This window comes from Fonsecaea erecta, assembly GCF_001651985.1.
Source record: "Fonsecaea erecta strain CBS 125763 chromosome Unknown Scaff9, whole genome shotgun sequence".
Taxonomy (NCBI): Eukaryota; Fungi; Ascomycota; class Eurotiomycetes; order Chaetothyriales; family Herpotrichiellaceae; genus Fonsecaea; species Fonsecaea erecta.
In genome coordinates this window covers 925,088-946,230 of record NW_017387252.1, presented here as the reverse complement: position 1 = coordinate 946,230, position 21,143 = coordinate 925,088, and the positions used below count along the sequence as shown (strand labels likewise).

At 52.9% G+C, this 21,143-nt stretch overlaps 6 protein-coding genes across 6 annotated transcripts; 2 read left to right on the top strand and 4 right to left on the bottom strand.

Annotated features, from left to right (window-relative positions):
• Window positions 1-133: 133 nt before the first annotated feature.
• Window positions 134-970, bottom strand: AYL99_09562 (hypothetical protein; the record flags this gene model as incomplete). The annotated part of the gene is made up of 1 exon (XM_018841069.1): window positions 134-970. The coding sequence occupies one exon, from the start codon at window positions 968-970 to the stop codon at window positions 134-136; it is 837 nt and encodes a 278-aa protein (XP_018689750.1).
• Window positions 971-3,633: 2,663 nt separating this feature from the next.
• Window positions 3,634-6,711, bottom strand: AYL99_09561 (hypothetical protein; the record flags this gene model as incomplete). The annotated part of the gene is made up of 3 exons (XM_018841068.1): window positions 3,634-5,830; window positions 5,998-6,248; window positions 6,316-6,711. The coding sequence occupies 3 exons, from the start codon at window positions 6,709-6,711 to the stop codon at window positions 3,634-3,636; spliced, it is 2,844 nt and encodes a 947-aa protein (XP_018689749.1).
• A 518-nt stretch (window positions 6,712-7,229) lies between these two features.
• AYL99_09560 (hypothetical protein) lies at window positions 7,230-10,462 on the top strand (the record flags this gene model as incomplete). Its single annotated transcript, XM_018841067.1, has 6 exons — window positions 7,230-7,725; window positions 7,776-8,198; window positions 8,244-8,825; window positions 8,874-8,985; window positions 9,104-9,364; window positions 9,460-10,462. The coding sequence occupies 6 exons, from the start codon at window positions 7,230-7,232 to the stop codon at window positions 10,460-10,462; spliced, it is 2,877 nt and encodes a 958-aa protein (XP_018689748.1).
• Window positions 10,463-11,309: 847 nt separating this feature from the next.
• Window positions 11,310-12,749, bottom strand: AYL99_09559 (hypothetical protein; the record flags this gene model as incomplete). The annotated part of the gene is made up of 2 exons (XM_018841066.1): window positions 11,310-12,248; window positions 12,357-12,749. 2 exons carry the CDS (start codon window positions 12,747-12,749, stop codon window positions 11,310-11,312), a joined length of 1,332 nt encoding a protein of 443 aa, XP_018689747.1.
• A 1,617-nt stretch (window positions 12,750-14,366) lies between these two features.
• On the bottom strand, window positions 14,367-16,085 carry AYL99_09558 (hypothetical protein; the record flags this gene model as incomplete). The annotated part of the gene is made up of 2 exons (XM_018841065.1): window positions 14,367-15,553; window positions 15,614-16,085. The coding sequence occupies 2 exons, from the start codon at window positions 16,083-16,085 to the stop codon at window positions 14,367-14,369; spliced, it is 1,659 nt and encodes a 552-aa protein (XP_018689746.1).
• Window positions 16,086-19,386: 3,301 nt separating this feature from the next.
• Window positions 19,387-20,700, top strand: AYL99_09557 (hypothetical protein; the record flags this gene model as incomplete). Its single annotated transcript, XM_018841064.1, has 1 exon — window positions 19,387-20,700. One exon carries the CDS (start codon window positions 19,387-19,389, stop codon window positions 20,698-20,700), a length of 1,314 nt encoding a protein of 437 aa, XP_018689745.1.
• Between the last annotated feature and the right edge of the window lie 443 nt (window positions 20,701-21,143).

Here is a 21,143-nt window from a genome sequence, read left to right as displayed (position 1 = left end):
TCGTCGACAACGGCTTGCTCCTCATATTATCAAAACCAATCTGCGCCTTCGCTAGCAATAATGTCAACATACGATCCTCAACGATGCTACCACATCAAAGCCAAGCCACGGCAGCATGGTGCATTCATGATTGTCACACGATACTCCGGGACTGCGGTGCCTTCTCTCCTTTGTTGAGTAAGAACATGAAGGTCACTATGAGTTTCCCAATTGCTGAAAACAAGACCGAAGTTGCCGTGCCTATACCCCTGTATATGCCCGCGCCAAAGAAAGCGCCGGCCACAAGGGCTACAAGAAAGCTGACTCGACGGTTCCGAGGGCGATTCTTTGCCGTGAGCAGACGAGGATCCGTTAGCAGGTCAACCCATGCCGCCGTCGCCATCGCTGTGCTGATTTCAGTGATTGCCAATGCTCTCGATAAGACGACTTGGCTGCCGGCCGCGAAAGCTAGCAAGCCGATAACCACCATGGTTCTTGTGCCTTCCAGCTCAATGCCATAAGCGTATTGAATTGCAGCCGCAATGAAGACCAGTATACTCTGGATCAAGTTGCAAAACACGATCCAAAGACGAGATCGCGGCCCAACGATGTGACCAACTTGACCTGTTATCCATCCTGCGGCCAGAAAGAAACCCAAAGCAACTCCGATATTTTCCGTCCGGAACAACTTGTCAGTTAGGTCCGGGAGGAGGATGGCCACTGCCAGCATGACCGTGTTGCCTGTCTGGTTGGAGGCAAAGCAATGATAGTCAGGGAAGGTCGTCGCGTCTTGCATTCCCGTACAGAAGGTGAGGATTAGGAGTTCGGTCTCGGCGAGGATGTTGACTTCGACATGGCTTGTCAGGTGTTGTTTTAGACGTGTCCCGACGGTCGTTTGTTGCGTTTCCTTGACCGCGAGGTCTACCTGCGCCGCGTGATCTTGCTCTTTCACTTCGCCCGAGACGGAACTATTATCGTTCGTGGAAGGCATCGCTGAGATCGAAAGAGCAAACGAATGGCTTGAGAAGAGGTCAATGGCTTGAAAAATGGGTCTTCGAAAGGCTTGCCAGCGGAAGAAAGAAAGAATTATGTTTCTCAAAAGCAGACAAGAGAATCTGCCAGTATTTGTGGGAACCATATAACGGCATACGAAGTCCTCGGAATTCACCTTGTTGGGTTCGCCCCTACTGCGTGGCCAAGGGACCCGTCCCATCATCGTGCAAGGCTTCGAGTGTCCGCTCAACCTAGAGATGTCCTTGTCGTCAGTCCGAAGTGATATCTGACAAGGATACTGTCATTTACACACAATTACAACACGAGCCGTGAGTCGATACCGGAGCCTTGCGCTCTAAACGAATCAGATCAATGGCCGACTACCGCACCGAAAAGCGACTTGCCACTCAATACCTCGATTGTCGGGCTGCACAGCTGTTGGCATCCCACCGAGAGGCCGTCCGACTCCCGGGTTGACCCCGATTACCGTAGCAGACCGTTCAACTTACCTCATTCTATGAACCGTGGTTCGACTGTCTTCTAGTCTCATGGTCGGATCGCCGGATGGTTGGAGCATGCGGAAGGGATCGATCGCTTGAATGCCGTGCCTTGGCGTTCAGCCCAGTAAGGGAAATTCTGGCCTCAGATGAACAGGAGTCCACGGTTGCACTCTCAATCCATGAAAGGATAGGGGATGCTGTCTGTGGCACTGGCTCGATATCGATACCGAAGGTGGTTTTGCGAGCCAACTCGATTCATGAAAAGGCGACAATGGAGACCGGTGCTGCATCATTGACCGCCCACACCGGGAAATGTGCAAGTCGGTCTGCTGGTGGTCCCATCCTGAGAGACAGAGTTGGTCGATTCCTCTACTGGCTCCACGTACCATTGACCCTTTGTCTCGACGGAATGTTTGGTTCGGATTTGGTCCCGCGCACCCGGGTTCAGAACAACAGTCTGCATGCCAGGGAGTGAGTCGAACACTAATCTCTATGCAGGGAAAGGGACAATGGCGGCAAGGAGCAATTGCTTGCGTAACCGCAACCTCCTTCACGCTCTCTCGAGCAGAACTCTGGCTCCCTAGCAAGACAGACGGCATAACGCCGGTAGAAAGCGAGGCGACTCTCTTACCTTGCCGTTGTACTGCCGGAGCGGAGCAGAAGTCCACACCAAAGTTGCAGCCCCATTCCTGCAAGAAAGTTAGGATAGTGCTTCAGCTCGACTTCTTGGACAACCAAGATTAAAAACGAGCTCGCGTGGCGAGCTGCTTCGGGTGAAAACAAAATATCTCATCCAGGACAAAACTTTACATATCGCAACCTTGAAGTACACCTGTGTGCAGCAATTACAAAACTGAGTTGGCTGTCCGTTGCAGTCAATCTTTCTCGCAAGTTGGTCACAGGATTAAACCCCGATGGCTCAGCGTGAGCACACACATGGGGTCTTATGCCCCAAAAAGACGGTGAAACGCGCACCACCGAAGCATCCTGAAACTCCACATCGTCCTGTCTCCGTCCTGTGTCTCCGTCCTGTGCAATGGGGAAGCCGACAAGAACAAAGTCCCCCAAAGAGCAAGATTTGGCCTTCAAGCACCAGGATTCGGCAGTCGGAGGCTTGTGTCGGTAGTCGCGATGACCGGCTGTACGGATTACAGTGGGCACACAAACCTAGTTACGCCGTTGGAAAGCGAGAAAAAATTACGTCGCATCCACTACCGACCAAGACTGAGTCAGTCGACGTGGGCTGGCCGCGATAACCAAGGCTGACTGACTGCTTGAATGACTGTAAGGGGGCACTGGTCGACCATGATCCACGGCCCCTCGTCATTCCCCGAATGTCGCCTCAACCTCGAAAGCCCATCGTTGTGAGATTGTAATGACACGTCGAGACTGGCACTGGCGGGACTGGAGCCACCTTCGCCTGTTGAGAGACCCTGGATGATTATTATTGGTGTCGAATCAACGTTCGCTTCTTTTCTGCTGGGGCTTTGATCGAGTCGCGTGAGCAGCGATTCCCGAAAGCCATGCCGCACCGCAGTCTGCTCTGAGACAAATCATTTAGCCGTCAGGTTGAGAATTTCTTGCCTCCACACAGTCGGGGGATTCCTGCCCTTGTTGAACTCATTCGGTGTCCATCATGCTGCCACCGATGAGCAGCATGCTTTCTGTGTCTATCGTTCCGCTAGGCACATGGCTCGCTGTTCGAGCCAGCACCAATTTCTTTCCGTGTCATTTGTCTTTCTTGAAAGGGTCATTGATCAAAAGTATGGAGAAATCCCCCCCTTTGCACAAACAACCATCTTGGAGCTCCGGCCGAAGGAATGTCGTACAAAGCTCTGAACGTGCGGGACCTGGCTCACAACCCAAGTTTAAAAAACCTTCCCGTTCCCGTTCGATCCTAGTACATTAGACGCTTCAGAATTCGGGGTATTTGCGGCAGGAAGTTGGCTCTATTGTTATTATTGCATTCCTTGTGCAGAGAGTTGCGAGCCAAGTGTCAGTCACGTGCGTATATAGTGAACATATCAGGTATTAGAAGAGCGGGACACGAGAGGGAAGGATATATATAATGGACATTGATTCTCCCTCCCTACTTAACCACTGACCTTGTGTTTCGCTCATTCTGTGTCCTCTCCCCAGCAAGGGGGGGCCCGTTCGAGGGTCAATCGAACGCCCTGTACTCAGACTTGATGTACGTGTCCGCCAGCGCCGGCTTCAGGTCTTTGGTGGTCATCTTTGCGATGCCGCGCTTGCGCTGCTGTAGCACCTGGATGTCTTCCTCGACCGAGTTCTCGACGACGTAGCGCGTGACCACGACGGCCTTCTGCTGGCCGATGCGGATGGTGCGGCCGATGGCCTGGGCCTCGACACTGGGGTTCCACTGCGGCTCGACGAGGAAGACGCGGTTCGCGACGATGATGCTCAGACCGAAGGCGCCCACGCCCGTGGTCATGATCAGTACGGGGATGCACGGATCCCTCTCGAAGCATGCCAGCACGGCTTGCCGGTGCTCGACCGAGTGCTCGCCGTCGATGCGCGCGAACGCGATCCCCGCCGCGTGCAGATGCTGGCCGATCAGGTCCAGCGTTGTCGTCCAGCACGAAAAGACGATGCTCTTGTCGCCGGCGGCGGCGGCGCTCGTCAGGTCTTCGGTCAGGGCGACCATTTTCGACGAGTAACCCTTGGGGCGGAGGCCGCCTTCGTGTAAGCGCGACTGTGATATCTCTCCGGCGGTTGTGTGGTGGCGGTGATGTTTCAGAGGTCGGAATGTCGCCTCACACACAGGACAGCCGTCGCCTGTGCCCTCTTTGCACTCTGCGCACAAAACATGTGCACACTGGTCGGACAGGCCGGAGGCCCGGTTGGAGAGCATCGCGTGCACAGTCTGTTCACAGGCCGAACACTTGACCTCGCCGTCGGTGCCCGCAGAGGTTAGCGCATCTTCTCTAGCATCCCGGGTGTTCCTACTTCTGGCCCAGTGGAACTGATGCTGGAAAGTCCCGTGGTTGCAGAGGAGTCGTAGTTGTAGCTGAGCTTGGAACATGCTGAATCTGCTCCGGCTCTCGGATGCCCCTACGAGATGCTGCAATGCTCGTTTCATGTCCTCCTTCGTCTTTTTGTACTGCTCGCGCTCTTCAGGAGAAAACCAGACTTTGCGTGGCGTCTCAACAGGGACAGTTAAGTTCAGATGTTCCTTGGTACGTCGGATGCAGATTGAATCGAACAGTCGGACCAGATTCTGTTGGCCCTCCAGGCGCCGAATTCCCCCTTCGTTGAACGGGGCCGTGATGTATTTGCGGAAGACTCCCAGTCTGTCAAACGGAAAGATCTTGATGAAAGCGAACAGTGAGCCGATGTCATCCAGGGTGTTTTGTATAGGCGTGCCGGTCAGACACCAGCGAAATTTTGCGTCGAGCTCGGCAACTCCTTTGTGTAGAAAGGTGGAATTTCTCCGGATGAAGTGTGCCTCGTCCAGGACGATGCGATACCAAGCGATCTCGGTGGCAGGATCCGATCTGTGCTTGTCGGCGATGATCGTATGGTAAGTGGTCAAGACAATGTCGGAATCGGCCATGACTCTCGGGTCATTGGTTCTCGCAGAGCCGTGATACTTCAGGATCTTCAATGGCAGGTTGACGTGACTCAGGATCTCACCTTCCCAAGTATCCAGTAGTAGTGGAGAGGGCACAACAACCAATGTCGCCCTCGAAAGAATTTTGGTGGGCAGGATTTCCTCTGCAATGTGAACATCAGGTTCGTTCGACCACTTCGTTGCCTCATCCAGAGTCCGAACAATCAAAGCCAACATCGAGAGGGTTTTCCCCATGCCCATTTCATCGGCCAAAATCCCACCACCTTCTTCAGCTGGGACAGTCCGAGATCGTATCCCTGTGATTTTGTGGCGGTACCAGGGCTCCGTTTCAACAGTTGTGGCCTCCCATAGCTGAAATTCCACTGCAATAGGACCTGTCTCTCGTTGTATCATGAAATCAAGCGCCTTCTCCTGGTGGTGAAGAAGCGGGGTGCGAAGGCGAGCATCACCAGCTAAGCCCTTGAGATGCGAGTCGCGCGTCAGCATCGAGTACATCTGCTCAACCGAGCCTTGGAATTCTGAAGTTCCAGAGGTCTGTTGAATTTGGCTAGGTATCTCCAGTTCACTCTGATGCTGGCCCGTGCCAAACTTGAAGACGTGCGGATTGTCATATGTAGAATTCGGCCTTATCCAATCAGGTCGTTGTAGCCATATTTTATTCACAGATAAATGGCGTCCAACGGAGTCTTGTGATTCTTCAGTCCCATAGACGTTAATATTGATGGTTGTGACCGCCTCCTTTGCTTTTGTGGCAGCTCCGATATCTCTGGATAAGTCAGCCTAGTCTCGTAAACTCACGCAACGCTAACGTGATAGGGACGGCCGATTCTACATATTGGACGGATGGAAAGTGCGGGCGCAGCAACGAAGCCACTGTCACTTGATCCTGTATCTTCAGACTGCATTTCCCGCACGCTTAGGTGGGGAACTTACTCGAATATCGTCCTTCGGTGGACGAGAGCTTCAAGTCGGATCGTTCGTGCTTTGACCTGCTCCACCAGTGCTACGGTCAAGTGGACGTTGAGATTTGCAATCCGCATGCCACCTGGAATGCAGACATAAAGCTCATCGTGAACGCAAATAACGTCCAGGATAAAATGTGTCCCAGCCTGACATCCCTGTTCCCTCAGAGCTCGTGACACGTCTGACATAACCCCCTGAAGCTTAGATTTGGCACGGTGAATCTGCACAGGAAATATCAGAGAAGGAGTTGAGAGAGCGAACGTTTCCAGAGCGGGCAAATTCACTGACCATGCCATAGCACCGATTGAAATCGTTTTGCGGCTGACCGACCGTGTCTCCCTGGTCTATTTGCAGTCCATCTGCATTTTCAAAGAGAGGTATTCCAAAGTCTTTCACTAACAAAGATTCGATGTTGTCCTGCACATTGTGGATAGCAGGAAAGAAATTGTTTGCTGTGAGGTCCTCGTCCGCATAGTAGATGCCGGACTGGTAGCTTGGATCTCCAATTAATTCGTTCCAGACATGGTTCCAATCACGAGCACCAACATCGAGATCTGGTGATGAGCCGTCATCGAAGCTGTGTGACTGCTGTGAGGAATAAGATTGAGACGAGAAGGGGTCGTCGAGGTCGGCGGCATATTCAAAGTCATCGAGGTAGTCGGCGGTTCGTTTGAATGATGTCATTCTGCAGGCGCCCTTAGGCCGAGCTTTCTCTTGTAAACAACTGCGGTAATGGTACGAATGTTCGTGGGTGCTGCTGCATCCGTTTCCAACACCTCTATACAAGTGAAGAACCTGCCCATGCCGGTGTCCAGAATGTTTAAGGGGGTGGCGAGGCTGCACAATATGCAGCCATGGCGTTGGGCCACTCAGCCTCACCGTGGACGCCTTTCGCTTGCGGGCGAGTCTGCCTTTCGGCGCCTGTACCTGCGCCTTGCTCCGTCAGCCTGATCGTGCTCCTGCTCGACATGACTCTCCGAGCCATAGTGGTCCTTCTCCGAACGATCCAATGCATCAAAGACCTGGGCTTGATGCGCAACAATTCGCTCATGTGCTCGTTTCCGCATCTTTTGAGACCCTTCGAGACATACGGCGCCTGGTTTGAAGAGATCAGGGATACTGAGCAAGAAATGGCCTGAAAAACTGGGAAAATACCATCGATCGGGCTAATCTCTTTGCCCGCCATATCCTCGTTGTACGCAATGGCTGCTGCAACACCCGCCCCTTCGGCTGCGTCTAGGATTTTCGAAGATGAGTTGAGGAAGTTCAAAAATCGTCTTGACGGGAAGCAATTACGCGGCTTCGAGTGTACATCTCTCAAGAACGTTGAGGATGCATTAGAAGATATACAGAAGCGTCAAGAAGCACAGCGGGAACTACGCAACTTGACTCGAATTCGGCGATTCCTGGAGGCAATAGAGCAATTTGGCAGAGTGATTGAAGTCTTCACCAATTCTAGTCAATACGTTGGCTACCTCTGGGGCCCGCTGAAATTCCTCCTCCAGGTGTCAAGTACCTGGGCAGATACCCTCGATCAGATATTGGATGCCTACGAGCAAATTGGAGAAGCATTGCCCCTGCTCGCGCAGTACGAGCCTGTTTTCATACAATACCCGGAGACGCAAAGAGTACTCGCCTTGATGTATAAGGACATTCTCGAGTTTCACCTGCCCGCAATCCGCTTTCTTAGCCGTCCAGGTGAGCAAAAGTACATCACCCACGATTCTCCCTGACTGATATTCCGCGAGCCTGGCGACAGCTTTTTCGATCATCATGGAGTGACTTCAAGGCAAAGTTTGATGGAATTCTTCGAAACCTCGCTCGGCATAGACGTTTGGTTGAATCGCAATTCATCCTGCTACAAGCCCGTCAGCATGAAGCACATCACACGGAGGTACTCAAAGAAATCCAGGCGCTGGAGTTGGAGATGCAGTTTACACGCGGGTTACTGGAGGGCGAACAAGAAGCTCGTAGAAAAAGGCAGCGGTCCGCGATATGTGAGTGGATCGCAGGAAATAGTACTTACGACTCCCACGAAAGGGCTCAGAGAGATCGCAGGGACTATGCTCAGACGGGACTCTGGATTATACAGAATGAAAAAGTGTCCTCCTGGCTCTCGGACGATCTCCCCCGGTCTTCAATGCTATGGGTGCACGGCATTCCAGGAGCAGGTGAGGAAGCCACCTTTCTGATTGATACCAGCTGAATCGGATTAGGGAAAACAGTATTGGCATCGATCATTATTGAAGCTTGCCAAAAACAACCGAACAGCCAGACAGCATACTTCTATTGCAGACATGACGACGATACCACCATCACATGTGTCTCAATCCTCAAAGGTCTTCTCGCCCAGCAAATCGGTTGGTATCCGGATCTCGTGCCTTATTTTGATGAAAAGCGGGCACACAGCGGTGAACCCGTCCTGACGTACGAAAAAACCGCAAAGAGTCTGTTCGAGACCATTTCCAAAGAACAACAGCGCCAATATATAATCCTCGACGGTTTGGACGAATGCCGACCAGAGGAGCGGAGGTCGATATTGCCGTTTCTCACCTCCCTGGTCAACCGAATTGACCTTATAGAGACGTCAAGGCTTCGTGTCCTCATCGTCAGTCAGGAAGAGCCTGATATCAGAAGATTTGTATCGTCTGCGGAAGAGTTTCCGATCAAACGCGACGATAACAGCCAAGACATTCGCACCTTTGTGAAAGCATGGACAGCCAGGATTCAGCAGAAGTTTGAACTTGATGATGATACGTCAACTCGACTAGAGGATCACACATGCCGGAATGCAGCAGGTACGGATACTCTGTTGCTGATGGGGACTGGCTCACTGATCCTAAAAGGTCAATTTTTGTTCGCCAAACTGGTTATGGAACACCTTCATAAACAACCCAACCTTCATCTTCTCCAGCGTGAAGTTGATACTGAACGCTTTCCGAAGAAGTTGGCGGAAGCGTAAGCATCTACCCCTTCGGTTCCTGTGGCTGGGAGATTACGGGTGTTCACCGTCCGTACACACTTCTACAGCAAGCGTAGACGTCGTTTGCCTGTGCTGACAGTGTGATGTTGACAGGTATGATCGTATCATTGAACGCATCAAGCTACGACTCGGCGATCACGAATGGGACATTGTGCAACAGTTTCTGGGGTGGATGACATGTGCCGCTCGACCACTCAAGTGGCACGAGATTCAGGGTGCAATGGCAATTTGTCGAGAGGAGCAGGAAGTCGATTTCCACAGATATCAGATCCGAGCAACAGCCCACGACCTGTGCGGCCCGTTGGTAACAGCCTATGGGGACCGTATAAATCTCGTTCATGGTACAGCTAAGAGGTATGTACAGCCGTGTTGTAATCCTCGAGACTTGGCAGCATTACTTTGGAATTCCCTTGTGACGTTTGATCTTGGGTTGAATTAATAATCGTTAGATATATCGCGGAGTCAGAGCACGTGGATCTTTTGACCGTGGAATGCCGGCTTGCAAGCTTGTGCCTGGAATATCTCGCTTTCCCTTGCTTTGACCAAGACATTGACAAAGAGGAGGAGGTGCTCAAGGGATCCTACGCATTTGCAGACTATGCGGTTGCCAAATGGATGAGCCACTTCGACCATATGCTTGATAAACTAGGCAGTCGAGTTGACCATCGCGAATCTGACGCATACGAGACTGTGGTGCAGGAGCTCTGCGAAGCCGTGGAGAACATGGTACGGGAATGTTCGGACAACCTTCAGATCAGCCAGGCCGTGGCTGAAGCGCCACAGCTGGAAGTCGAGCTGGCGCCCGAGATCCGCCGCCGACTCACGGTATTTGACGGCGCCGAAGTTGGATTTCAATCCCTGTGGGCACACATCGTGCTGCACCGGTCAAAGGATATTGTCAAGCGCAACGAAATCAGTTTGGACAGGCTTAAAACAGCGATGGAGGGCATTCGAAACATCCTGGAACGGCTCTTCAAGGACAGAGCCTTGCCGGCGGAAGATCACCAGAGGCTGAAGTCACGTTACGGTTCCAAAGTTTTCCGATGCTCGAAAGTCACTTGCTTCTACTTCCACGAAGGCTTCACCGACGGGCACACGAGAGACATGCATGTGATCCGACACGACCGGCCATTCCAATGCGTCGCGGCCGATTGCGATATTGGCGACATGGGGTTTGGATCGAAAAAAGAACTCGACAGCCACATGCGCAACTTTCATGCAGACGTCGAGATGAAGGCTGAGATCTTCACTGAAATCAAGCCGGCGACCCCCAGCCACGCAAAGTATGGCTGCGGCCAGTGTGGCAAGAGTTTTGTGCGCAGGTCTATATTGCGAGACCATGAATTAGCGCACAATGGTCAGAAGCCGTACGAGTGTGCTCGTTGTGGGAAGTCGTTCACGAGGAAAAACGATTGCACGAGACATGAGAAGATTCACGAAAACCGACGCTGAGGCGGAGGAGGTGTTCGGGAAGTACGTACTAGTTTTTTGTTTCGGTAGATCAACGACGTCCCAGACTTGAACAAGGATCCTCACCATCAGATACTAATAAATCGAGCAAACACTGCACTTTTAGTGTCCTCGAGCGCATGTGATGGAGAGCCAGGAGTGGCTCCATTGGACGATGACTTTTGCCTCCCCAGGGTAGCCTCTCGATCACTAATTATTTACCCCTTCACCGGTTAACAGTTGTACACTGCACTTTTAGCGTCCTCGAGTGCCCACGAAAGTTGGTGGGGTTGAGCCCAGTAGCCTCACGACTTGCACAGCCTTTTTAGTGTACAAGACCGCAGATCCCGCCACCCAGCGAGCCAGGTGCCTGCGTGCCTACCCGTTTTGATTTTCGGCCATGAGGCCACGCATGGGGCGTGTGCTGTCGTTCTATCTCCAAAGGCTGGAGCTCAAGGGATTGCTTGCTGAATTGCTTGTCTGCTGCTGCTGCTGAGCTTGTTGTCTTCTCCCGTACGTATACATGTACACAGATATTAGATGGGGGGACGAGATAGAGAGGGCAATGTCTCTCTCCCCTCCGAGGGAAAACATCACATACGCAGAGATGCAGGAAATGCAAGAGCACTTAATACCAAGGCTGAGCAGGGCCACAGGCTGCTTGCTTGCTTGCAGCCGGTTGGTGGGTGGGTCGGTCGGTCAGTTGGTGGAGCTCCAAATACTGCTGTACAGGTATTCGAAAAGACTAAAAGTGCAGTGCTACAACCAGCCTTACTAAATTACTCCCTCCCTCCCTCCCTTTGCATTCCCAACCCGATGCTCCCACCCTGGTCGACCCAAGCCTTAGTCTTCATCTCGGTTTAACCAGTCTTTTGACCTTTAGCCCCGTGCCTGTCCTGCCATATTCCAATTCGGCGATGAACAGAGCTCGAACCCGACAGCCGGGGCAGACTTTGCCCTCGTACCATTCCCGGCTAATGTCCGCGTGGAACGCCATGTATCGACCATCTTGAATCACGGCCGGGCCGCCAGGTGCGTAGAGCTCCACACCCACACCATCAGGCTGTCGGAATACACCGGATTTCAACACCACATCGTAGTGGTTGTTGATGGTGTCCTTCAACCCCAGGAACGCCTGGCCCCAGGATTTGTAGCTGTCGGGCTGCATGGCCCCAAACGTGCAGTCCCGGAAAAAGGGAACGTACGTGGGGTCGTGCGTAGTCCACTGCGTGGATACCGCGTTCAGCTGTGTGGCGCGGCAGACAATGTGTTCGATCCGATACGACTCGTCCGCGAAACAACCGGCGTTGTAGATCAGATGGTACGCGGAGGTATCCTCGGCAGCAGCGAATCTGCCCTGAGCATTGCCCCTGTAGAAGATCTGGGGACTTTCCACGTTGGGCCCGTCACTCCGATCGCTGAACAGAATCCACGTGGCATTGCCCACCGGGGTCCAGGTGTCGTTACCAATTCGCGTGGTATAGTCCGCGTTGTCGACCATGTTGAACTGAAACGACGTGGGCGTGTTCGGCCAGTTGCTGTTACTGCAGGCCCCACCAGATCCAATGGCGTTGCCGTCGTTCTTGTAGACGACGAACGACATGTTCTTTCGTCGGTCGTAGATGAAAGTGGGGTCGATGGCGCCGCCTTGGTCAAAGGGACAGGTCAGTGGCTCTTCCAGTGCGACGTACGGGCCTGTGACGTTGGGAGAGGTTGCTGCGCCGACACAGTGGAAACGACTGTTGGCGTGCCATGATGCAGAGAAATAGAGCACAAAGCTCCCATCGGGCTTAAGCTCACCGTTAGCAAGATTGGAACCACGAGGCCTCATAGAGGAGACTCTTGACAGGCAAGCCATGGGTCAAGATACTGGACCATTGAAATGATTGGTACTTACCCGCTGCACCACTTCTGGTGCCCACACAGCAGCATCGCCCTCTTGTACGGCCCATTTCGGGAGGGTCGGCAGAGCATCATATCCTTCATGCAGAGTCCAATCCGATATATCCTTGGCACTTGCAACCTGAATATGGAGCGACGGCTTAGGTCGCGTTGCAAACGCGTAGAACATGCCGTCCACACTCAGCAGGCATGGGTCGGCGAAGTCCGACTTGATCACCGCATAATGAGAGGGCGATACTGTCTCGACCTTGGAAGTAGAATACGTGATAGCTGTCACGGTGGAGAGAATCGTCAAGAGAAATACGACGAGGCCGATTCCTCTCATCCACGCCGCTCGAGGGTGGTTCGTGAAGAATGTCGAGAAGCGTTGGCACAACGTGGAAGCCATTGTGCCCCGAACTCACCGAGCGACGACGAACAGGAGCACTTTCTCTTGAGCAATCTCACAGCGGAGCTGGCGAATGTGGTTTGAAAAAGCCCCCTCCTGCCATCAGAGTCGATTGGGGCCCGATATGGATGGCTATATTCGACGGGAAACAGCCGCGTCAACAGCCTGGGATGACGCGTGGCATGTTTACCGTTTTGGGGCCTTTATCTGAACCGACGGGCAAGTCTTCTTGGTCTCACTCATCTTGACTGCCAGAAGCTGGCCTCCCGTTGCCGATCTCCCCACGTATCAGAACTCATGCAGGATTATCACCAATTACATTAGAGCGTTGGACGTCGTATACTACCTACCCTCGCTACCTAGATAATATTCATCAATACAAGGGGAGGGGGTCTCCCCCTTTCGAACGCCTCTGGAGCACCAGCGTGACTGTCATTACAAACCTTGGCAGCCACCGCAAGTCCCTGAGACAGATCTGCCTTTTTCTCTCTCCTTGACTCTCAGATGACACCACTCCACAAGAGAAAGCTGTGGCTGTCTTGACAACGGATGTGCTCTGTAGACGCTCCATTAACGGAGAAATGCATTAGTCCGAGCTATGTGTGGGGAGGAGCAACTCTTCCTCGCCTCTTCAAAGATGGGGTGGATGAATAGAAAGACCTTTACTCGACCCCGACTCCGGATTAACGCCCTTTCCCATCTAATCTGCGGCTTTATCGAAATTGCTAGGATTCTCTGCCTGCGGTATCTCTGGGTCGACTCACTGTGCTTCTTACAGGACGATCTCGAAGACCGATGGGAAAACATTAAAGACGTGGACATGATATATGAGGAGGCATACGCAACCGTTGTCGCTGCGAACACAGTCCCGCTGCAAACGATGGGCTTACAGGTGACTGAAATCCCGTGTGCCGAATCCGATGGTCCAGTACATCAAGATGTAGGTAGGTGCATGTAGGGATATGGGTTGTACGGCCATGGCGAACATGATTCTCAACGAGACCATAACCATGACCATGAAGATAGTGATGTTGATGATGGTCATGATAATGAAACGATACTCCGCAGATGATGATGTCCCTCGTATTGTCATTGCCTCATTACACACTTTTCTTCCCAATGGGATCAAATTATAGAATAAGTATTCTTCTCTTCCTGTTCCGCGTTCTTTCTCCTTCCCGTCCATACCCGGCCCTGTCCTCGAAATATCTTCCGGTTCCCGCCTAATGGAACGTGAAAAGAAAACATGGAGACAAAGACGCAATAGGACGGGGATATATATAACAATAAGCTGAAACCCCCAAAGCCGAATCCCCAACCCCCGGGAAACTGAACCAGAGCCCAAAGTTTTGGGCAAAAGGCAACGATGAATTAGAGAAGAAAACAATTATTCTGGCAGACAGGTCCTGTTGTTCCCCCCTTTAAAACAGGTAAAAAGAAGGAGAAAATATTGGATATCGATACCACCAACGCCATGCATGCCATCCATAGGATCAGAAGTCGGTGCTGGACTGAAATCCCAAAGCATTATTTTTGTCCAAGCGAACCAAACCAATGAAAAAGACAAAAAGAGAACAAGCAGGGGAAGGGGAAAAAGAACCGACAAAAGAAGCAAAATCAACCGGTGAACTTGCTCCGGGCTCTCAGCTTGGCGCCGTAGAAGTACAGGCCGTACATGCCGACGATGCCGACGACAGACAGGGCTGCAACGAGGGTGACGCCCTTATCGATGCCCAGGCGTGTGTACATCTGCCGCGAGAACTGGACGAAGGCGGCGGCCAGCAGAGAGCGGGCGCAATCATTGGCGGCAAACAGGCTGGCCACATAGCGCGGGTAGGACAGCGGCACGTAGCAGATCAGGGCCTGGAAGATGAAGAAGGTCGAGAAAGCGAAGATACTGATGCCCAGCGTCGGCACTATCCAGTGGACACTGGTGTGCGCCGTCCACGCGAACAGCAGTAGGCCGACCGGCGGGCCCCAGACGCCGAAGAGTCCCGGGAGCAGCCACTGCTCTTGTGCGACGGGGGTGCCGTGCTCTGCGTGATGTGCACGCGCGCGAGGGATAAAGTAGTGTGTGATGTACAGGTAGTAGATTATCAGGCCACAGATACAGCCGACGGTGAGAGAGGTGAAGATGAGTCCCATGCCGCCGAGCGACATGCGGTAGGTGCCGAGATAGACCAGCGGGAAAGCCTCGAAGAACGAATAGTAGGTGGCGTAGACGATCGAGCCGTAGACACAGGCATACAGGATAGCCGGGTCTTTCACGGTGATCTCCAGTGGCTTGTTGAGTGCCTCGTGGAGCATCTTGCCAAAGGCGAGAGGTTTGAGTTCGGAGGGGGCTTTATAGGCGTTGTTGCCGGTGGCCTTGCGAAGTCGTCTAGCCCTGTTGAGGAGGATGGTCTGAGGCGATGTCTCGGGCAGGAACGGGAGGACGACAAGGACCAGACCGCCCATGATAACCACTTCGTAGAGCGGCCAGCGCCAGTTGTCCGAGACAGCGTAGCCCGCCAGCAGGGGCCCAAAGGCCGGCCCACAGTACATGCTGGCCACCCACCAGATATAGCCGTAAGGCGCGCTGTACATGTCATAGACGTCTTCAATGGAGGCGGCACCGCTGGCCAGACAAGGACTGCCGAACCAGCCCTGGAGGAAACGCAGGATGATCAAGCCTGGGAAATTGTTGACGAATGCCAGCCCAATGGAGACGAGGAAAAAGGCGATGAACGAGTAGAGGTATGGAGGGTTTCGTCCTATGGTTGGGACTTCACTGAGAGGAGAGAAGAACATCGGGCCTGTCCCATCTGCATATCCATCAATAATAGGTTCTCAAGGAACAAAGTGTGGGAATGGGTTCAACTCACAACCAACGACATACATCGATAGACCGAGACTAGCAACAACCACCGAGACATTGAACTTCTCAACAATGATGCCAGCAGTGGGGGTAATAATCGACGCCGTGCAGTAGACAACAAAGGTGTAGACATTGATCAGAGTGACAGTCCACGTCTTCTTCGCGGCTGACCAGTTTCGTGGGTTGCAGCTGTCGTCGTCGGTGAAGGAGACCACAATGGGATCCGTTAGGGCCTTCTGGGACATGGCGCTCGAGACTTCATCGGGAGGAGTGGCCAGTCTGAGCGAGACGCTGGAGAGACTCTTCTCGATGTCCTTTTCGCCGGTAAGGTCATTCAAGGAGGGAGGTAGGATCTCCTCCGATACAAAAGGCAAACTGGGTAGTTCGAAGCCAGTGACTTCCTCCGGATAGTACAGCCATGACTTGAAGCCGATCAGACGTAGGAACTGGCCGGCCGGCGTGTCTCTGATGGACGACATCTCGAAGACGGCTGCTGGGCAGAGAGAGCTGGGGCGGAGGAGGTCTGATGGACGTCCCATCGTTGTCGCCGCGTCCACCATCTTTTATTAAGACAGACAGCCATCACAGTGGACCATCACGACATGAGGAAGGATTGCATGGCTCGATAGCCGTCGTGGACCCTGAACTCCCCTCTTCCCAAAGCTGAGGAGCTGTGCCAACGTGGAAGACTAACTAGGTTATTAGCTTCCCTATTCCCTGCAAGGCTGGCGGGAGGACGTTTCCAATGGAAATTCGCCTGTATTCTGCCATGGATTGAGGTGAACGAGAGTCTCGACTCGGGAAGATGGCGCAATGCGTGTTCGGCTATTGGCTCCAGAGTCACCTGTGCTGTGCTAGACAGGTGCCCGAAATTGACATGACCGCCACTGTTGCCCGTGGCGGGTCCTCACTAGGTGGTCGATATCGATTTCGATTATCGCGGGTCAGTCATTGGTTCGATGAGGAATCGAGGCCTTGTCACTGCGTCGATGGGAGGGTTGTGTTACTATTGTAGTTCACCTTAGTCGACCCATGCAGCCGGACATGCTGGGTTTCAAAAGGCCCCAGATGTGGCGTGCTGAGGCATATCTTGGCAGCTGGTGGAGCTACACAAAGCTGGCATCATCGGGGGAGACGGAGAAGGCTTCCTTGAGTGGCGGCGGACGACGGCATGAACGCTCCTTTGTCTGGTTGGAATTTGTTTCCCAGAGTGCACAAGTTTGGTTCAATATTGAACGTGGGGGAAGGCCATGAACAATCCAGGCAACAAACCCGGCTGCAGGAGCTGTCTTGGACAAAGGATCAACCTGCAAGTATCAGTCGTGTCTCTCGGGAGGCACGGAGGAGATGCAACTCCCAGCTGCATTTCCTCTTTCCGGAGCGCCCGAGACAGTCCGTGGAAGGGCCAGCACGAGGCGAGGATGGGGAAATCAGACCTCGTCATCCCAGGACACAACCAGGACATCAACAAAAGGTGTTTTGAGGAAGATGGCGGTCGTGGTAAGTTCGGCTAATTTCCACTTGAACGGCCCACGACGCCATCGGTCAAGCCACATCGAAGGTGTCGGTGCAAAAAAAGTACGTACATACATCGAATGCATGGACTCGGGAGATAGAACTTATCCCTCTGCCCCCCAGATCTCATGATGTAAGTCGTTACGAGTACGAGTACGAGTATGAAGGTACCAGAGTGTGTTGCTGAGAGATGGAGTCAGTCAGTGTTGTTGTAACTGTGGATGTGGGATGTGTTCCACGGTGACAGGGTGAGAGACGGTACATGTTCCTCCAATAGCATCTCTTCTTCTGTATATTTCTCGTGACCAGTCACTCGTAAAATATCAACGACGACACGTCCACGCTCGTGCTGGTCGTGCACAAGTACTGGTCCGCTTTTCACATCTGAAACAGCCACCAAGCCTCGCCTCTTTTGTTTGATGTCAGATGGTGCCATCGCCTGTCCTGGATTGGTGGTAGGGGGCCTTAGGTGCCTTGCTCGCCCAGGGCCCGGGGCAGCCACGGCTAGTGAGGTTTCTGCAGGCGGTCCCAAAACAGGCGAGATCGGCTCGCCATGTGTGCCTCGCTAGCCCGCGATTACCAGATATTCGGAGATTTTCCTGCCAGTCGGGGGTGCAGAAGTACAAGGATTTGGGTTGATTTCCCCCTTTCATGAGTTTTGGTTTCCTCGTTGCCACCAGTTCGTGCGCACGGCACCCGTGGCACCCATGGCACCTGCTGAGATGGCTCCTCTACAGTGTCTTTCAGCATAAATGGTATTTCCGTGCGAAGGATTCATCATGCCATGACGATTTCGGAAAGTACGACCGAGATTTGGCATTAAGCAGACATGCGGACTGCCGCTTTCAGCTTTGCCACGGCTGGACGCCAGTTTGGGCTTTGGAAAGAATCTACAAGGAGAAGCAGGGTGCAGCACCTCGTTCTGACACTCGCCAAATTGCTTCGACCACGCAGTACTGCCCAGATACGGAAAGGGACAACCCCGGAACGGCTTATGAGTGGACACGTTCAAGCTTGATCGAGAAGTTTTTCGGCTGCAATTTTTGGAAAACCACAGTCCACGGCTCCACCTCGTCCCGTGCGTCCTTCTCGAGTACTCCATAGCTTGGGCCGTGTGTACCTGCCCAGAAATGCAAGTCAAATCAGTCAGGCCGAAAGCCGAGAGCGAAGCCCGTGTAGTCAGTCAGTGTGGGCTTTTGAGATCCGCCATGCAAGATATGCCGTGTTTCGATTTTCCAGCAGAAACCAATGGCACGGCACAACGCTCCCAGACCTGAGATCCATGGCCCTGTGGCCTGAGCTCTGTCAATTAGAGGGAAAACCCTCCATAGATGTAAGTTTACGAGAAAAAACCACTTCCCAAGAAGCTTGCGCGAACACTCCTGGCGTCGCATTAAACTTCGTTCAGCCGAAGTTCACGAGAAGATGGCTGCTGGGAATCCTCGTGCCAGTTGGGGGAAAGACAAGAGGCATGTTGATGAGATGCCAGATTTGCCGTGGACCAGTGCATATCTGTGCACACTTGCACAACGAGTAGCAATACGCTTGTTCTGCCGGTGAGTCTCATCCAGCTGAAGCAGCTCGAACGAGTTTGGTGAGCCTCTTCCATGACGGTGTTTTCCGGGTACTTCTCCTGACCACGTCCATGATGCCATCAGACCATGAACAATTCGCATGGTGAGAGGTGCCAGAGTTCGTACCAGTGCAGTCAAGCCCTGTCAACTGTTTCAATGGAGGTCATGGCGAGTGCGACAACTCGGGCCAGTCTTGAAGATTTAGAAGGCGATGGAGCACAGGTTTCCATTGAGAACCATCACAACTCTTGCATGGGATCTATATGCTTGGGTGATACGACAGCGACTCGAGATTTGTCGCGCTCTGCTGTCGAGATCACTCCCTTCCAAGTCTGGCGTCGCTATACATGGCCAGGAGCGAGACCCGGGTGAGGACGGTTCGCACTGGACAGGTATCCCGGAACGCTCATTGGTCTCACGGGTACATGTACCCGACCGGCCAACAGCACAAGCGGGATTTCCCACCGGCGGTAATGCGGCTGAATATGCAGCGGGTACTTGTACCCGTGACATATGTCTGAGCTCCGGACTCTGAGACAACACGACGTCCACTGTAGTGCCACCAGGGTTGTGGCTATATCATGTTGACAAGTCCCATGTCGTCCCTGTCGTGATTTTGTTTTTAAATATCGGTTCACGGCTACCTTTCTAATTCACCTCTGATCATTCAAGCATACTGGAATCAACTCTCATGGAAGATATCACAACTCCCTGGCGTGCTCCGTCTCAGCCAAAGTATGTATTTCAGAGGGCCAATCTTGTCGATCCAGCCAAGGGTATCATCATCGAAAACGCGACCATCTTCCTTTCCGGGGGCGTCGTGGTGTCCGTGAATGGCTCACGTGAAGAGTGGGAGAACGACTCTCAAACCATCAAGATCGATCTGCAAGGAAAATATGTGTGCCCTGGGCTGATCGACTGTCACGTCCACATGGCTGCTGTGCCACGAGAAGGGGGCCTTCGAGCCTTGAAGGAGATGAGCCCCGCCGTGTCCCTCTTGCGCCAACCCCAGGTGTGCAAGGCCATGCTCGAACGAGGTTTTACAACGGTGCGAGACTGTGGGGGTGCCACGCTCGCCCTGAAAGAAGCAATCGCGGACAACGTGTTCCCAGGTCCCCGCCTCTTCTTCGCTGGGCACGCTTTGTCTCAAAGTGGTGGGCACGGAGACATGCGCCAGAAACACGACAGCAGTGAGTGCTGCTCTGCAAGCATACTGAGCATTGGGAAGGTCGTCGACGGTGTACCGGAATGTCTCAAATATACCCGAGAAGAGTTGCGTCAAGGGGCTGATTTCATCAAGATCATGGGCGGCGGTGGAGTGGCCAGTCCGACAGACAAGATCGAACACATTCAATTCTCCGACGAAGAAATCAAAGCTATCGTGACAGTGGCTTCAAATGCGGGTACCTATGTCACTTCTCACTCATACACCCCTGAGTCGATCCAGCAGGCGATCCGACAGGGCGTGATGGGCATTGAGCACGGAAATTTGATCGACGAGGAGACAGCCAAGCTGATGGCCGAGAATGGAGTCTTTCTGACTCCAACCCTCATCACATATGCCACCATGGCCCAATTTCCCAAGTTTCTGCCACCAGCATCGGTTCGCAAGAATCAAGAAGTGCTAGACAAGGGATTGCATGCCATCCGCATTGCGTCCGATGCAGGAGTCACGATTTGCTTTGGCACGGATCTCCTGGGGGTGCTGCATTATGCCCAGTCCCACGAGTTCGGATTACGCAGCAAGGTGTTGTCTTCGCCGGACATTCTAAGAAGTGCCACGGTCAACGCCGCTCGCTTGCTCAGGCAAACAGACTTCTTGGGCCAGATCGCTCCGGGGTTTGCGGCTGATCTGTTGATCTTGAAGGCTAATCCTCTGGAGGACATTACGGTCTTGGACCAGCCAGATCAAAATGTGTTGGCGACGATAAAGGACGGCCGGGTTGTGGCGTCGCGATGGTCGCAGCTCCAACTCGACGTCAAACGGCTTGCTAAGCTTGCATAAGAAGGATTGCCATCTTGAGTCTTGATTTCATGTACCTGCTATTTCCTTTGATAGAGCGAAATGTTTTCACACAACTCCATGCAGTATTATATCTGCACCGTATCGAGAGAGGTGCTGGGCTGTTTAGAACGGCGATTTTCTAATCTAACTAAATAGGTTAGCTCAGAGAGTTAATATGAAAGCGGCGCAATAACTTGTCCTCCTGGACGTGTGCTATCTGAATGCCAGCAACCAGTCAAGAATAAACCATCAATGGCATTGTGTCGACGTCATCACGATAAGCTGGCTCTCGCTTCATTAGCTCTTCCCCAGGAGACTCTCTTGAAGCTGTTGGTGCGAGTCACCGCAGACACCGGCAGTAATGCAGCCAGGCAAGCCTCAATCTTCCAAGCGATATCGTCCACATGTGCCCTTAGACCAGAGAAAAAGGGCCGTTAAGGCTT